Source organism: Silene latifolia, chromosome 9 (assembly GCF_048544455.1).
Source record: "Silene latifolia isolate original U9 population chromosome 9, ASM4854445v1, whole genome shotgun sequence".
Lineage (NCBI taxonomy): Eukaryota > Viridiplantae > Streptophyta > Magnoliopsida > Caryophyllales > Caryophyllaceae > Silene > Silene latifolia.
Genome location: NC_133534.1, coordinates 5,144,511 through 5,163,803, shown reverse-complemented (window position 1 = coordinate 5,163,803; position 19,293 = coordinate 5,144,511). Strand labels below are relative to the sequence as shown.

The following is a 19,293-nucleotide window of genomic DNA, read 5'->3' as shown; positions in this document are numbered from 1 at the left end:
AATTTAAGAGAAAATCAGCTAAGCGGCTCAATCCCTTCTTCGCTTGGTCATTTGCCTAAGCTTGAAGAACTCGATCTTTCACATAATGAATTCAATACCATTATCCCTGAAGAACTTGGCAATCTCAAGTCGTTAAGGGGGATTTCATTATCGTTTAATAGCTTGTATGGAAGTATTCCTGCGAAATTGTTGCAATTGAAGTCCTTGCAAATTTTCGATGTGCAAGATAATCGACTAACTGGTAAGATACCTCCCCATGAAGCAGACCTTCCTGTATTTAGGGTTATGGGAAATCCAGGACTTTGTGATGCTCCTCTACCTCCCTGTGCCAAGCTCGTCAATTAATATCATTAGATATACAATTATAATATCTTGTTTTCCAGTAATTTATTAAAATGTAAGATAATAAGGTGCTCATGCTTACCCTGTTTCAATTGAATAAGTTGATATATACATGTGAAATGATTTCAAATTATATGGAAACTGATATAATGTTATTATTGATGGTTTACATCTTTGTTTAGTGAACTAGCTAATAGGAATAATTATAATAGTTGAGTCTCAACTATTATTTTAAGGTTTTGGTTAAGACGGTTTATCTATTATGGTATCAGAGTCTACGGGGATTATGTGCACTAACTACTCTTCAAGCCCAATGGCATTTGAATGAGAGGACGTAATAAGAATAATTATAATAGTTGAGCCTCAACCATCACTTTAAGGTTTTGGTTGAGATGGTTCATCTATCAGCAGCAACACTTCCAAAAAAAAATGTTCCCTCCGTCTTGGTCATGTTTACCTTTGATATTGGAACAAAGACCAAGTAAAGATGAGAGAGCCAATTACTAGATAACAAATGGACCAAATTGATTGTGGTGGATCAAATTGTCACTCAAAGATATTCCTAAAATAGAAAGGTAAATAATTGACGGAGATAATAGATAGGTAACCAATTGACCGGGACTAAGCAAATATTAATTTTCAAAATTATCAGATCATTTCTTTCAGGAAAAAAAAATAGATTTAAAGTTCGAAAGACTTGCTAATTTAATGTCAAAATAATCGAATAATTTTTTTGGAATTGTATAATATTTGTTTAGGAAGTAGCAACATTTGCAAAACTATTAGTTTTAAAATAATCGAGTAATTTTTTTGGGAAAATTGATTTAGTTGAATTTCAAACTCTACTAGAAATAGGCGATTTACCGTTTGAAGAATACCGACTCAAGAAACATTTGGTCGGTAATAAGTGAAGAGTCACGGGCGAGAGCACCTAAGAGGGGGAGGGGGTGAATTAGGTGTCTATTTAAAATTTAAGCTTAATGAAAGCTTCTTTTAAAACTCTTAAACACTTTAAACAATGCTTAGATGAAAGGAGAAGTCGATACTTAGAACTAGAGAGTTAGAAGTATTCAACAACGATTCAGCAAGCAGAAGTTACAGTGTACTCAACAGTTGGTTTTGTAGATAAAAACGTGAGTAGAGCGTGCAACGGAAATAAAACGAAATTGACACGACTAACGATGTTTTTAAAACTGGTTCGGTCACAACTCCGCGACCTACGTCCAGCGCTATTTTATTAAACGTCTCAGAAGTAAACTCATACAAACTAAGACCACCCCGAATAATAAAACAACTCCCCAACCTACTCCGGTTGCTAATACTTAAAAGCTACTCCGCTTCCAAGACTTTTGCTTTGGGCTACTCCGCCGAAAGACTCCGTGCTTAAAGCTACTCCGCAATAAGCCTTTTGCTTTGGGCTACTCCGCCGAAAGACTCCGTGCTCAAAAGCTACTCCGCTTCTAAGACTTCATGCTTACGGGTCACTTTATCCTAAGACTTGTTCGGTTCTACCCGTTTGTTACAAAACTCCACTTATCTCAATGTTGTTCACTCAATTAAACGGAGGAGATAAAGTTGAAGTACAAAACACGGGATCCTTGAACACGACTAAAACGACTAGGTGCAACAAACTCAATAAAAGACTCAAAAGATAAATAAACAAACTTGCAAAATGATTCAAAGATTTTGAAATGAAAAACGGTTTTGCAAAGTTAATTTACTCGATTGAAAGCTTAAGTCTTTTTCAGTTTAAAACTCGTTTGTTGCACACTTGTAAAAATGAATTAAGCAAGGCATTTATAATGTTCAAGTAATATACTTTACATTAAAATATCTTACACTCATAAGCACAAGTGATTAAAATAATGTAAGTAGTTTGCTTGGGCAACATGCAAAAGCCAACCGAAATCTTATCCAAGAAACCGAGTATTCTTCTTCAAGAAATCGATGCCTAAGATTGCAAGAAATCAGGTTATGCACACAAACAAAAATAGATTGAGTTTTTCAACAAGAAACAAGCATAAATGGTTGTGTTTATGGGAACCATAAACATTTCCATAAATGTAAAAGCAAACAACCCATTTATAGTAAGTGTCTTATTGTGCAAGCAAACTCCTTAGCAAGTCATTGAAAGCTCTATATTTTTAAAAGACTTCAAAATATTTCCAGAAAACATTTGTGAACATTGAAAGCATTTTAACAAAGATTCAAATATTTTCGAAATATTTCTTTCAAAGACGAGCCTTAATTAACTGTTGACTCAACTGTTGTTTTTGCACCTAAACGTAAATTCGTGTTAAGGACCTCCTTACAACACATGACTTTAACACTAATGACAATCTTCATCTTTGATCTTCATGATGACATTCTTGATGACCTTGAATTGACAATTGGAGCTTCATGCTACATGGTTAAACTTAAGAGGCACACAATTAAATAACAATGAGATTAATTTGTCTTAAGGCATCATCAACACTAGCTTAATCAAATTGGGTTTCTTCAATAAGACTCACCGACCAAATTACATTACCAACCGTATCTCAGCCGTAATTACTGACAACAAACAAGATTAGCGCCCGACCGTCGGTCGGTAATTAATGACAGTACTCTTAATCATTGACTTCCCGTGACTTTCGAACCTACTTCAAACAGGTTTTACCGGCTATCTACTTTAGTCCGTAATTTACCGGCTACATTTTTAGGTCAGTAACTAAATTTACTGATGGATTTATGATCTTGGGGACTGCTTGTATCGAACGGTAACGCATGTTGTTCTTGTAGTGAAAGTGTTAGTGAGAAACAATCGAAGAAAACGTAAAGAAATCAACACGCAGATTTACGTCATTCATTAACGTAGTGTTAACGACATTCACAGGGCGAGACCCTTGTGCTAGTCGTTCGAAGTGTCTGACTTATAAATTCAAGGCATAAATCCAATACAAAGAAATTTCCTTACAAGTAAAGAGCATTTTCTTTTAGATGAGAATTCATGTATATCAATTCCAATATTTCCATTGGTTTGGTGTAGTCGTGTAGATTAATTAGTACACCAAAGCTACCGTAACATTTCTCATAAGTCATATTCTCTCCGTCCCGGTTAATTGTTATCCTTTGATTTTGGGATAAAGATCAGGGAAAGAGTAGGGGCCAATTATAAGATAACAAGTTGACCAAATTGAGGGTAAAAGATTAAATTGCTCATCAAATACAATCCTAAAATAGAAAGGAGAACAATTGACTAAGACAACCCAAAATAAAATAGGACAACAAATAATTGGGACGAAGGGAGTAACATAAAACATTGTTATACAAAACCTACCCTCAAGACTTAAGAGAGTCCATGGGATTATCTCATTGACACCCATATGCCATATCCATGACCCCTTCACCCCATTGTCTTCATATTCCTTTTAGGGGGCGTTTGTTTCGCGCATGGGTATGGGTTTGGAATCAGGAATCATACCTGGGTGGTATCGGGTTGGAACTCCATTCCTCATACCTTGCGTTTGTTTCAATTGTAAGCGGTATGGGTTTGAAACTAAGTAAATGTTGAAATATGTAAAATCCAAGACTTAAATTAATAATTTAAACATTTTAAATCATGAAAATAAAGATTTAATCAAATAATTAAATAAAATATTTCATTTTCAATATGTTATAATATTTATTTTCACATTTTTGTTAATCATAATTTGATACCTATGGGTATCAATCTCATACCCACCCCCTCCTTGGGTATGAGAAACCCATACCTCATGGGTTTGAGGTATGGGTATGAAACCCTCGAATTCGCCAAACAAACACTTGGTATGGGTTTGGCTCATTCCAAACCCATACCTCATACCTTCAATGAATGAACCAAACACCCCCTTAATATATACTCCTTCCGTCCTAAATATTTGTTTAACCTTAATTAAAATACCCCTTACAATAAATACATACAGAAGGAAAATAAATAACAGCGAGTATGGGACGGGAAAAGTAACTAAGATAATTTTGAAGACCATATAATTAATTTGACTCTAACATATTGTGACTCATATCCTTTGTAGGTCCATTTTAGTGACTGATATCCTTATTAGGTAGATCACATGATTAAAAAAAAATATCCTTTATGATACTAGCATTAAACAATCCCAAAACAAACCTCCATACATATGTATATATATATATGCTTTGCAATTCCCTTACAATTTGACATACTCACTTCACAAAAACCATGGAGAATATCAGAAATTCAGTACTACTCTTATTGTTCATTGTATTCTTGTCAAATACATTATCCATCTCATTGGCGAAACCATGTCATCCAGTCGACGAAGAAGCATTACTTGATGTCAAGCGTAGAATCACTACCAACCAAGCACCCGCGTTCAGCACATGGTCTAACACCAAAGAATGTTGCACCGCGTGGATGGGAGTCCATTGTGATCGAGACCATGGAAGGGTGGTCAAACTCTCTTGGTATTTGGACAAGTCCAATAACCTTTTGTCCATCAAAGACGATAATGGTAATGATAATGATGACGATGATGATAATGATCATGAGCCAGTCGTCTCAGGTACACTATCCCCATTCCTAGCCAATCTTACGTATCTAAAAAAACTCGACTTTAGTAACTTCAAGAATCTAACCGGTCCAATCCTGCCTGAACTTGGCAAACTATCAAACTTAGTCAATCTTAATCTACAAAACAATAAGCTAAGCGAGTCCATCCCTTCTTCGCTTGGTCAATTGTCGAAGCTTAAATACCTCGATCTTTCAAACAATAACCTCTCTGGAATCATACCGCCTTCCATTAGCGACCTTGTTTCATTGGAATATTTATTTCTTGATGACAATAAATTTACCGGTGATTTACCGGAATCAATTGGAAATCTACCTAAGATTACAAGTATCAGCTTGGATAACAATAAACTTTCAGGAAACATTCCATCAAGTTTAGGAAATCTTACTACAATCGTATCGTTGTTTCTTTCAAATAACCGTTTTATAGGCCAAATCCCTTCGAGTTTTGGCAACCTTGGAAATCTCGGGATTTTGGAATTATCACGGAACCACCTCGTTGGTCCAATCCCTCCTAGCCTAGCTCAACTTACGAATTTACAATATTTGGGTTTGTCATACAACGCGCTTGAGCTTGGGGGAATACCGGACTGGCTGCTCAAGTCAAAGAAAATATTGCGGCTAGAGTTGGCTAAAACCGGGATAAAAGGAGAGTTGCCCGTGCTGCCCTCGTCTATTGTTTACCTCGATCTGTCGAAAAATGGATTAAATTCCACTATCCCTGAAGAACTTGGTAATCTTAAGTCGTTAAGGATATTTTCAGTATCGTTGAATAACTTGTACGGAAGTATTCCTGGGAAATTGTTGGAATTGAAGTTTTTGCAAGTTTTTGATGTGTCGAAAAATCGACTAACTGGGAAGATACCTCCTCATGAGGCAGACCTTTCTGTATTTGGGTTTATGGGAAATCCAGGACTTTGTGATGATCCTCTACCGCCCTGCACCAAGTTCGGTAATTAATATCATTAGATATACATTTATAATATCTCGTTTCAATTGAATAAGTTGATATATACATGTAAAATGATTTCAAATTATATGGAAAATAAACGGGTTAATTAACTTAGTTATAATGTTATAACCAAAAGTTGTTGACTGTTGTATTAACCATGGCCGTCAAATAAATCTGAGAGGGCCGGTCCAAAAGACTGTTTGAGGCCTCATATAAAAATTAAACTTAATTTTTGTATTTGATGGTACTCGAACTGGACAATTAGCTAGCGAACTCAATTCTAAAAAGTTTGGAGCCCTCTTTCTGAGAGCCTTTTGGACTTGCTATTAGACTGCCTGTATTAGCGAGTAATTCTGCTTTATGACTTTACTATATATCCGAGCAAACTTTCATTCTTGAAGCTTGCTTGTTTCAAAGTACAATTGCTACCATGACGAATTTACCTCTACGTGATTGCGGGTGATGGAAAAACATCTTTTTATTCAAATGATTGAAAAATGAACTACGAAGTACAATTTACAAAACGTCTCACACAATCTCATTTTAGACGGAATTTGAATAATGTAAATGTAAGACCTCTCATATCGAACCCGAGACCGTCTTAACATCAAAATTCAAAAAAGAGTATTTAACAAAATGTGGCATCATGACCTACATTATCTCGAACCGGAGGGATCTCAAAGTGCCATAATCTCCCAACACCACCAACCTTATACTTTTCACACAAAAATTCCATCCCAAATGTTTTCTCCACTTGTCTATTAACATCATGCAAGTACACGTGTGTATTCCCGGGACGTGTTCTTGCACGTGCCATCACGGCCATGGAATAAATCGCTGCCATTCGCCCTGGGTGATCGGGTTCCCAACCCCTAGGCGCGTCAATCATGATCACGTCCCATTCTCTTTCATAAACTTCATCCGGTAAACTCTCCAACGCTAACGGGCAACCCGTGTTACCTTTCAACCCCTTACTAGGCTGACAATCGGGATTATCCCGGTAAGTCTCCCGTAGCCAGTTAGCGTTTTTAAGATGGGTACGGTACGACACCGTCTTGGCTTTTAAAAAGGGTGCGTCCTTAAGTATTGATGTAACCCACTCGTCCGACTCTTCTAAGAAAAGAGTCGTTCCATTTGGGTTGAGTGCGGCCCACATAAGTGAGTCGTAACCTAACCCAAATACTAAAAAATTACACGGGGCCGTCGTACGTAGTACATTAAATGACTGCATAATCTCTTGTAAACTCTGTTGCGGAACAATCTCTGACGTGGCATAATGTAGGATCGCTTCTTGTTGGATTGTCGTTGTGGCCGTGGTGGTGGATACCGACAAATTGTTATTTGTCACGACGAACATTAACAATGCTCCAGCTACAAAACTAAGCAATGTCGCGACTAGTAGTCGCGCATTGCTAGGATTGTGTTTTATGTTGGAAAAAATGTTATTGTAGCGAGTATGGCTTCTCATACTGTTTGATATATATATTGTCTTTGAATTTCGATTGACAATCCGGTTTTATATATAGATATGTGTGGAGAAGTGGAGGAGAAAATTGATGGAGAAATAATATTAGTTGCGAGGTGGTGCAAGATTAATGGACTCACGTCTTGCAATGATTGTGATATGATTGGAAGGCACGATGAGCGCATTCGAAGGGTACGATACTATGTTCGTGTAGGGAAAGTGGAGGACATTTTTATTGAATGATGTTAATAATTGTTTTGTACGAATATGTTATCTCTCAATACATAATTTGTCAAAAATCAAAATGGTCAGTTTTTCAACAAAAACCTTCGGAAATGGCGGAGTCCTTCACCTTGGATATCTGAACCTGGCCCCACCAGTTCATGTCCATGTCTAGTACTTCCTATTTTTTTATATATGACTTTCTCACATTTCGAGACACTCCCTTCTCTCTTCAATATCTCTTAAAATATAAGACTAAATATTATGATATGTATACTCATATGAAAGAGTTTTTCGTAAGGAATTTAATGGTACCATTTTTATATTTTTTGAACAAATATATTTTTGTAAATATTAAAGTCAAAGGCTTACCTCGTAAATGCAAAACGTCATATATAAAAAAGTGGAGGAAGTAATAAAAACCTTTAGACCGTTAATAGCCTTGTTTGGTCAATTTTTGTCCGCTCAATTGATTGACGAAAAAAGTGTGCCTGAGTTAATAATAATAATAAGGCGAATTTAACAAAAATAACCCAACTTTTGATAAGTCTTCCAAAAATAACTCGACCGTTTAACTTAAACAATAATAATCCAACCTTGTTATGAAATAAAGACAAGAGAATTGTAGAGAGAAATTAGAGGAAAAATAAGGGAGACAAAACTGTATATTATTCCATCATGAGGGGGTATATATACACATACAATGAGGGTAAAGTTTCCATAAGATAATATATACTCTCTAGAATATTCTAAGATATGGACATCCATATAATATTATACCATAATATTTCATAACACTCCCCCTTGGATGTCCATCGCTGAAGAAGATGTCTCGTTAAAAACCTTCCTAGAAAACCCCGTGAGAAAAACACTAGTGAAGGAAAAGAGTACACTAATCTTCAAACACGCATAACAAGCTGCCTCGTTAAAACCTTTCCATGGAAAACCCAGTGGGACAAAACCATGGCTAAGGAAAAAGAGTACAGCGCGTGCCACTCCCCCTGATAATTACATAACTTGATATATCTTGAAATAATCCATGCTTTGAGATAACTTCTCGATTGTTGAAATATAATCCATCTTCGTTGTTAACTTGATATTTTCAATTAGTATAAATTCTTGATAACTTCAATCTTCATATTTCATCGGAACTCACAATCTGGATATGATCATTTCATAATAACTCTTGGATCTTCATTTCAAATAATACCTCCATAATTATGATGGAGTTTCTCCTCAATATGTAACATAACATTATATGTCGAAAATAATTGTCATCTCAAATATAATGACGTTCATGACTATAGCGTAATAATGCACTTATAGTGCTACCTCGTTAAAAACCTTGCTAGGAAAAACCCCTTGGGACAAAAAACCTAGTCGAAGGGAAAAAGAGTGTAGCCATCATTCCTTAATCCCTGTCTTAAGGAGAACAATCCGATAATTATTGAATAAATTATCCAATACCTTTGAGCGGTTTTCTTTGCTAAACCATATATGTATGGATTGACTTTTTCATCGTAGATTTGCTCTACATTATTCTAATCGTTATGGTAATTCTGAACCATAAACTAATTTCACATGTTTAGCAAGAAGCTGTTTTAAATCTTAATTCTCATATGCTAAAACTTCAGGTTGAGACAATAACTTTTCAAATAAACTCTATAGGAGTTTTGATGTTCCATTTTGGAACTAATCACGATATCTTTCAATCGTATAGTAGAGGTTTATATATCATGAGTTTTCAATAACTCAATTGATCAACCATTAACAATTGATGATCATGTATAAGAGGCTCCTACAGGGAGTTATCCTCAAAGGAGTAGATCATAATATATTTCTCATTTTCAACAATATCCATTCAAAATTATATTATGAAACATGTGCATGCATATGATATGAAACTAAGTTCTAAATAACATAACCTAATATAATCGAATAATAATGTATATAGTAAAACTAAATGCAATGATGAACTTATTATCTATATGCACATGATGAGGACTCGATAATGCAAACCCGTATCGATTTCCTTTTTCCAATATTTATAATTTAAATTGACTTCGGGTCAATAACTGGACATCTAGTCCATGAGCTCATTTATAATCATTGATTATATGTCGACAATCAAAATGGACTTAAATTTACGATCCCCATTTATAAAGTCCATAAAATATCGCGCGCAAATGTATGTAGGTTCCATAAATATATCGATATAATTTCATCACCCATTGATGATATCGATCTTGTTTAATGATATCCTAATCAATATGTATGTGGTACCATTATATTCATTTAAGCCATCTATTATCCTTCAGATATCGTGTCACTTCAGGGACACTTCAAACATAGCAATTATATGTCATACCAACTGCTTGAACTTGCTATTTCACATTCATTGGAACCGTCAATTTATCTTGACTTTTATTATAATTCACTTCAAGTGTATATACTTGTATTAATCTGGTAAAACATATGGTTATATCAAATTCAAAAACCTCTACTCAATGAATTTAATGTATAACATTTCTCTGAACTTATGGTTCAGTATGGGATCATATTTGTTTTTTACCAGCTTTTAACTCACATTTCTCCCCCTAAGGTGGTAAAAACTATAACCAATGTATAGTCTAAAATATTTATCATAACCACCTTAAATCTCAATTTTTCATATCATCGATGAGAATTTATATGGGCATCTTTGTAACAGTAACAAAATATTTCTGGAAGAAATGTATAATGCAGTTGGATTTTAATGTGCTGATTCACAGTGCCCAGTTTAAGAGATCAACGATTTTATATAAAAATCTGAATGTGATTTTTAATCACGGGAACTACTCAGAAAAATCTTTATGTGACTACAAGTCACACAATATAATGTCAATCCATACACGAACATTTAAGTTCTTTATTCAATATCGAGTAGTGTTTAGATCTCCAACATCATACATACTCAATAGTAGTGTAGTGTCTTGCCTTTAATAAAATTGCTACACGAGAGAATTTCAGCACTTATCTTTTCTTGAAGATAAATTCAAGGTTTATCAAAACGGGTATAGTAAGAACCCGGATGGCTTTAATTTGTCACATCTGAATCATTTCATGTCAACTTTCTTAGTTTGCCAAAAATACACGGCAAACTTTAATCAAAATTGGATGTATCTCAATAATTTCATTTATCACATGCCATATTTTTGTTGACTATATTCATCACACTAATCTTATGGTTAGTAATACTTTATCCAACCGGATAAATGATGTGACATATGACACAATATGTGTCTCATATATGTAGGCAAGACTCGTCAATATTCCAATAAGGAATATATTACTCTTTGAGTATTTTCATATGACCTTTCATGAAAAATTCACTTTCATGAGATATTTTCATTTCTTTCAATGAACAAATTTGGCTCAGTAAGGCCACATCATTAAGCTCAATTAAGGCTTATTTACTTGGCTCAATAAGGCCACATCATTAGGCTTAATTAAGGCCGCAACATTAGGCTTATCATAACGTCATATTCTTGATCTGTGTTACAAACAGAGTCTTTATGAGATGTCACATTCAACTTCAAAGAATGGATCAAATTTCATATCTCATTATACTGTTCAATTTCAGGTGAACAAGAATCAATTCGCAAATAAATTTGCCTTTTATAAAGACCGCTTTAAATTAAATTGCGGTTCATAAACTCATAGATGTGGATTTCTGGCCACTAACATTTACACGTGGACTTCTGGCCACTTATATTTATACAATCTGAAAATATTGTATTGATGAGACGGTGTTAAACTATTACACACCTTTAAAACTTTAAACTTCAGGCCAAAGTCATAATGTGGACATAAATGCTCATCTTTATAAAATAGATCTTTTGGAACTATCGGTCCAAAATTGTATGATATGTCCTTTCTCAAAAGTTAATGACCGAATATATGACACTTCAAGTCCAATAATATGTAAATTATACAAAACTGATCTCAAACTAATAAACAATTATCACTATCGATAAAAATCAAACGGAAAAATTAGGACACAAATTGTTAAATTCAACAACGGGCCTGGACCGCACCCAAACGGAGGAGAAAGAGTCCACAACGTAGGCCCAAGAGGGTTCCACTCTAAAACCAATTGGCTATAGAGGGAGTAGCCCCTTGCCCTATAAAGTGGTAATTCTTCTCCTCTTTTATCAATGTGGGACAACCCTCACATGTGGAACTTTGGGTTTTTTCACACTTCCCCTATCTTCCATCACCAGTTCGTGCTCCAATTCGCCATTACCCTGATCATGTGACGATGTATTTGCTACATCGTCATCCATGTTTAGCTCAACATAATCGAGCTCTTTTACGGGCTGCTGCAATTTGTTCTCTTCTACATAATTTAAATAAGGAAAAATGTGTTCAAAGAACACAACATCACGAGAAACGAACATACGTCTTTCTTTTAAATCAAAAACCTTCCAACCTTTCTTACTATGAGGGTACCCCAAAAATAAACAACGTTTACCCCGTTCTCCAAATTTGTCACGTGGCTTGTCCTTACTATGAGCATAGCAAAGACAACCCAATACTTTAAGATTATCCAAATTGGGTTTGTTATTATACAACAACTCATATGGGGTCTTCCCTTTTAGCAAAGGGGTCGGTGTTCTATTAATAAGATAAGCCGACGTTAAGATACATTCCCCCCAAAAACTAATGGGTAAATTGGCTTGGAATCGTAAGGCCCTTGCTTTCTCTAATATGTGTCTATGCTTTCTTTCGGCACGCCCATTTTGTTGCGGAGTGTCAACATTACTAGTTCGGAAAATTATTCCTTGCTCCTCATAATAAAATTTCATGGACCCAGATAACAATTCCGTACCATTATCACTTTGGATAATTTTAACACATGTATTGAATTGTGTCTTAACCATTTGGCAAAAAATTCTCATTAATTCCCCTGCCTCACTTTTCTCCTTCATTAGGTATACCCACACGACCCTACTATAATCGTCTACAATCGTCAAAAAATAATGTGCACGAGATAGACTAGCCACTTTGTATTTGCCCCAAATATCACAATGTATTAACCCAAACAAATTCTCACAACGTTTATTATTAATACGAAAATTATTGCGAGTCTGTTTCGCCCTACAACATGAATCACACGCAAAACTAGTATTCCAATGCAAATCACAACCAATTAAAGTAGTAAAATGGGGTAATACACTAGCTGATGGATGTCCCAATCTTTTGTGCCACAACTGATCCTCTTTGCTCAACGTCACTCCTCCTGCTATCTCGCTACTTTTCGACTTGTAGTGATAAACCCCATCGCAATGCTCACCCCGTCCAATCTCCGTCCTCGTAGACTGGTCCTGCATAACACAATAGTCGGGATAAAATGTTATTACACAATTATTCTCTCTAATTAGTTGTCGGACCGATATTAAATTACACGTCAAATTTGGGACAAATAAAACATCTTTGAGTACAAAATTGTTACTCAATACAACTTCTCCATGTATCCCTGCTTCAACACGTCTTCCATCTGGAAGAATTACACTAGACGGGGCTTCGGTCCAACTGTTTATAAGGCAACCTTTTGTTCCGGTCATGTGGTGCGATGCACCACTGTCAATGAGCCATTCGGGAGGACAAGTAGTATGCATACCTGTGAGCTTATCGCTACCTTCTGGACTCGTCATCAAAAGGGTACGAATACGATCGATTTCTTCACTAGTAAAAGGAACATTGTGCGCCGTTTTCTCTGCTTCTTTAGAAGTGTTGCCCACTGCATTGGCCTGAAGGTTATCACGCTGTCCACGCCCTCCTGACCGTCCTCTGCCACGACTTGTGCCACCTCGATAGCCTCCTCGACCTCTTCCTCTTTCGCGAGCCTTAACATTCTCATAACCATGTTTATCATAACAATTATCTTCCGTATGATAAAACTTACCACAATGGGTGCATTGAGGCGGTGGCCTTTCTCCTTCACCTGTATCGTTTCTCGGGTAGCTTCCCCTACCTCGTCCAGCGCCAATGTTCAGAGCTGCCATGGCAGCTTCTTGTTTTTCTTCCTTTTCCTTTGTGATATTAAAGTGCCTTTCCTCTCGCAAGACCAGTGCATATGCTCGAGTGAGGGTTGTGATGGGGTCCTCCATCAGTAGATTCGTACGAACGTTCCCGTACAAGCTCGAATTCAGGCCCATCAAAAATTGATGTACCTTTTCCTCCTCTCGCTCCTTTGCTATCGATTTCGCGGCTCCACACGTACAATTTTGCACCTTGCTATAATTACCCAATTCATCCCAAATTGTCTTCAATTTGGTGTAATATTCCACCACAGATAATCTCCCTTGCTTGCATTCACTAAGTTCACTCTTTAGTTGATGAACTCGTGGTGCATTGCCGGCTGAATAACGATCCTTTAATTCAGCCCAGATTTCCATTACGGAAACATTAAACGCTATACTTTTATGCAGCTTTACGTCGATTACATTCCGTATCCACGCCTTTACCATTGCGTTGCATTGTCGCCATGCCAACGCTTCGAGGTTGTCTTCTCCTTCAACCTCTACTGGTTTCTCCACGATTCCTTCAACAAACCCTAGTTTATTTTTTGCATCTAAACCGTTTTTAACGACATCTGCCCACAACTCGTAATTTTCTCCGTCGAATATTGTTTGCGTAAGCATTAGGCTAGGGCTGTCAGAAGGATGAAGGTAAAGTGGTGAGGTTACGGGAATCGATGTAAGTTTGGTACCTTTGCCTTTGCTATCACCTACTGTCATGTTGGTAGATGTTTTGATGATCTTAATTTTGAAGGGTTTTAAAAAACTGCTCTCGATACCATGAAAACACAAAACAGAGGCAGGCGAAAGTTTTTCTTCTCCTCCGTTTGGGTGCGGCCCAGGCCCGTTGTTGAATTTAACATGGTATCAGAGCCCATGGCTAAAGACCTGGGTTTCATGGGCCAAAGTTTGCAGACGGACGAGCAAAGTTGCTCAGTTGAATTTGTCCGATCTGAGTTGATACTGGGCCAAGTTCACAGCTGGACGAGCAAAGTTGCTCAGTTGAATTTGTCCAGACTGGTGTGAAAAGTGGGCCTCACATGTGAGGGGAGTGTGAAGAAACCCAAAGTCCCACATGTGAGGGTTGTCCCACATTGATAAAAGAGGAGAAGAATTACCACTTTATAAGGCAAGGGGCTACTCCCTCTATAGCCAATTGGTTTTAGAGTGGAACCCTCTTGGGCCTACGTTGTGGACTCTTTCTCCTCCGTTTGGGTGCGGCCCAGGCCCGTTGTTGAATTTAACACAAATCTATAGAGGTACTGACGTATACCAATCTGGCCATGTATAACTACTTTAAGAGATTTCATCTTGTACCATAATTAGACAATACTAGATTTTGTGCCCGTACGTTGTACGGGTTATAATATTGACTCGTCTTTAATTGTATCTTCGCAATTGAGAAGTTATGTTTACTTTCTTAATATTAGTTTTCTCGTGAGAATGTGAGTATATACAATTAAATTAAATATTTTTTTTAGAATGTGACTATATACAAATAAATTAACCTTTTTTTTATGATTTGTGTACATGCACGGGTAACTAAATAGTGTTCTGTTTATAGGTGAGCTTGTACAAATGTAGTAGAATAAATAACTAATGAGTTAAATAAAGGCCTTGACTAATTCAATATTAATACTTATATATTATACGGAGTATGTTATATGTTATATTTGAAGAATAATTAGAAATTATTATTATTTTAAATTACAAAAATAATTGAAAAATTAAGTTTATATATTTTATTAATTAAATTAATATAATTTTTATAAATTCTTCCCTATAAGTGTGGTAAGTAATACTCCGTATTAATTATAATATTATTATTATAGAATATGATTGCTTTTGACAAATAAAATCTATCATACCAATCTAAATTTTGACATGTATTCTGATTCTACCTCGACCCGTGACCCGTATAAGCTCACCTATATTTAGTCTGACCCGTATTCTAGTTTAACATGTATGAACCCATCCAACTCGTTTGAGTGGTCTACAATTATTTTAAAATTCTTATCATTTTAGCTTTTTACTTTCAAAGTTGTTGATGTAAATGACTCTTTGAAGATTTTTCTTATGTAGAATTCAAAAATAAAACTCAATCTTTTTTTGTAATTTACTATATCTCTTATTTTATTAGCTTGAATTTATCAAAAAACCTATTTAGATTAATATTTACAAATTTTTCCTTGAACTTGAGTTTTATAGGGTGTATAATTTTGATAAGAAAGATTAGAAAAGATAGAGATTCACCGGGAGTTAAATGTCAAGTTTAGTAAGAATAGAATAATATGTAATATGTAATATGTATCAATATAGAGCAAAGTTCTTCTAAGTCCACCATATGCCTTTGAGTCCCTAAGTCTTCACTATAGCCCTTGGATCATCCAATATGGATGGTGGAGATTGAAACCAAAAAGCACCATTAACACTAATTTTCCACTCTCTCTCCTACACATTTTAATTAATCACTAACAACATAATTAAAAACTAATTCACTATATATATTTTCCACTCACTCACTTCTCTCTCATCTCACACATTTCACTACTTTTCTCTCTCAAAACCCCAAAAAAAAAACCCAAGAAAAAAAAAACCCAAAAACCAAACAAATAAAAAACCCAAAAAATCCAAATAAATCATTTACTCATCCTTTCCTCATTCACCATCCACCTACCACCACCCACCGGACACCACCACCGCCACCGCCGCCGCCACCGCCGTCGCCGATCCAACGTCATTTTTTTAATTTTTTAATTTTTTTTTTTTTTTTTTTTTAAATACTTGATGTTTGTGTGTTCTTTTTATTTATTTTTTGTTGTTTTTTTTTTCCTTATATCGTCTTGCTATATAATATTGTTTCAAATTTGTGAGTTTTTTTTTATTTTAATTTTAGATCTACTAAAATAGATCAATTTTCATTGACCCGTTTTTTTTCATTTCCGTTTTGTTTTTTTTCTTTTCAATTTTGATGTTTTGGTTTTTAGTACTAAATCTATTAGTTATGAAATCTTATTTTTTACTTTTTTCTTGTTGATATAACTTTGTTAATATCCGTCTTGTTATATATTTGCCAAATTTCGTATTTAAAATTTTCTTTTGGTATTGTGTGATTTAGGATCTATTAAAATGACTTTATCGGTTAAAATTACATTTTTTTTCCGTTAATATCACACCTTTTTCCGTTAAAATTACATTTTTTCGGTTAAAATTACACTTTTCACCGTTAAAATTACACTTTTTTCCGTTAGAATTACACTTTTTTGGTTAAAATCACGTTTTTTTCCTTAAAAGTATACTTTTTCCGTTAAAATTACACTTTTTTCTGTTAAAATTACACTTTTTTCCTTTAAAATTACACTTGTCTTCATTAAAGTTACATTTATCTCTATTATTAAAGTTACACTTATCTCTACTAAGGTTAACTTCTCAATGACTAAAGTTACGCTTTTGGACTAAAGTTAGAACAATTTGGACTGAAGTTACACAAATTTGGACTAAAATTACACAATTTGGACTAAAATTACACAATTTGGACTAAAGATACACAAATTTGGACTATAGTTATACAATTTGGATTAAAATTACACTTTTATGGACTAAAATTACACTTTCGTGGACTAAAATTACACTTTTGTAGACTAAAGTTATACATTTGTGGATTAAAGTTACACATTTGTAGACTAAAATTACACTTTTTTGGACTAAAATTACACTTTTGTGGACTAAAATTACACTCATAAAATGATAAAAGATGCACACACTATCAATTTTTACTAAGTTACACTTTAGCGGTTTGGACGGATATTATTTTGAAATTTGTAATTTTAAGGAATGTTTACGAGAATTTTGCGTTTTACGAGTTTAACTTGATCTTTTCCGAGTGATTTTAACGAATAATATTTTGAATTTTTGTAATTTTATCACAAGTTATTGTAATTTAGCATTTTACAAGTGTTATTTTAACAACAAAAAGTGTTATTTTAGTCCAGGTAAGTGTAATTTCATTCCAATGAGATTGTTATTTTTAGTCAAGGAGAATGTAATTTTAGTCCGAGAAAAGTGTAATTTTAGTCCATAAAAGTATAATTTCGGTCCACGAGAATGTAATTTTAGTCCATTGAGAGTGTAACATTAGTCCAATGAGAATATGAGAATATGACCAAGTCCATTGAGAGTGTAACATTAGTCCAATAGAAGTTGGTGTAACTCTAGCAGAAAAAGTGTAATTTTAGCGGAGAAAAGTGTAATTTTAACAGAAAAAAGTGTAATTCTAACAACAACAAAAAGTGTAATTTTAGCAGAAAAAGTGTAATTTTAGCCGAAAAAAGTGTTATTCTAGCGAGAAAAAGTATAATTTTAACAGAAAAAAATGTAATTTTAATGAAAAAAAGTGTAATTTTAATAGAAAAAAGTGTAATTCTAACAACAACAAAAAAGTGTAATTTTAACAGAAAAAAGTGATATTTTAATGGAGAAAAGTGTAATTTTAACAAAAAAATGTGTAATTTTAATGGAGAAAAGTGTAATTTTAACGGAAGAAAGTGTAATTTTAACAGAAAAAAGTGTAATTTTAATAGAAAAAAGTGTAATTTTAATACAGAGTAATTGTAATTCTAGTAGAGAAAAGTGTAATCCTAAGATGAAAAAAGTGTAATTCTAACAGAAAAAAGAGTAATAATAGCAGGAAAAAGAGTAATTCTAGGAGAAAAAAATGCACATCTAAGATGAAAATCAACAAATAACCTTAGATCTATTTATTAGATCTAAGATTAAAATAAAACGATCTAATATAACAACAATTGAAGAAAAAACCTAGATCTAAAATTTTAAAAATAATGGGAAGCCAACAATCACAACTAAAAAAAAAAAAAAAAAAAAAAAAAAAAAAAAAAAACGAATCACTGGGAAAAAAAGCAAACACCAACAAATATGAGAAAAAAGAAAAAAAAACACCAACAATTTCTTTTCAACAAAAAAATAGATGTAAAATATGCTAATGTAAATAATGTACTTGTTTTATAAAAAAAAAAAAACCACATTTAGTATTTGTTTTAAGAAAAGACTCACATCTCCACCATCACAATAACACCATACACAACTTTACTCGGAAAAAAAAAAAAAAAAAAAAAAAAAAAAAAAAAACGAAATTTCGGATCGCTAGGAAAGAAAGAAAGAAAAAAAAACCGAAAAGGAAGGTGACGGCGTGGTTGGTGACGGTTGTTAGAAAAGACTCACATCTCCACCATCACAACACCACCACACACAATGTTACTCGAAGAAAAAAAAAAAAAAAAAAAAAATCAGAAACTTCAGATCTGACAGGGAGAAAAAAAAAACGAAAACGATGAAAGGAGGAAGGTGGCGGCGTGGTGGCGGGATGGTTGGTGACGATTGTGGTGGGTGGTGTGGTGGGTGTGCGGGTGGGGTGTTGGGTGGGGTGGTGTGTGATGGGTTGGGGTGGTGGTTAGTGGGAGAGAGGGTGAATTATTTGGGGTGATTTTACTGGTTTTTTTTGGTTTTTTTTTTGGGTGATTTTTGGAGGTTTTTGATTTATTTGGATTTTAGAGAGATGAGGGAAATGAAATTGTGTAAGAGGTGAGAGAAATGGTTGTGTGAAAAAGTGTATATATTAAATTAGTGATTAATTAAAAAGAGTAGAGAGAGAGAGTTAGATTAGCTA

At 34.5% G+C, this 19,293-nt stretch overlaps 1 protein-coding gene across 1 annotated transcript; it reads right to left on the bottom strand.

The window, feature by feature from the left end:
- Positions 1-6,350: 6,350 nt before the first annotated feature.
- LOC141602366 (arabinogalactan O-methyltransferase 2-like) lies at positions 6,351-7,550 on the bottom strand. The gene has a single exon (XM_074422663.1). The coding sequence runs from the start codon at positions 7,327-7,329 to the stop codon at positions 6,490-6,492; it is 840 nt and encodes a 279-aa protein (XP_074278764.1). The 5' UTR covers positions 7,330-7,550; the 3' UTR covers positions 6,351-6,489.
- Between the last annotated feature and the right edge of the window lie 11,743 nt (positions 7,551-19,293).

Coding starts and splice junctions, on each gene's coding strand:
- LOC141602366 (XM_074422663.1), bottom strand. CDS start 7,329: ATGAGAAGCCATACTCGCTACAATAACATTTTTTCCAACATAAAACAC.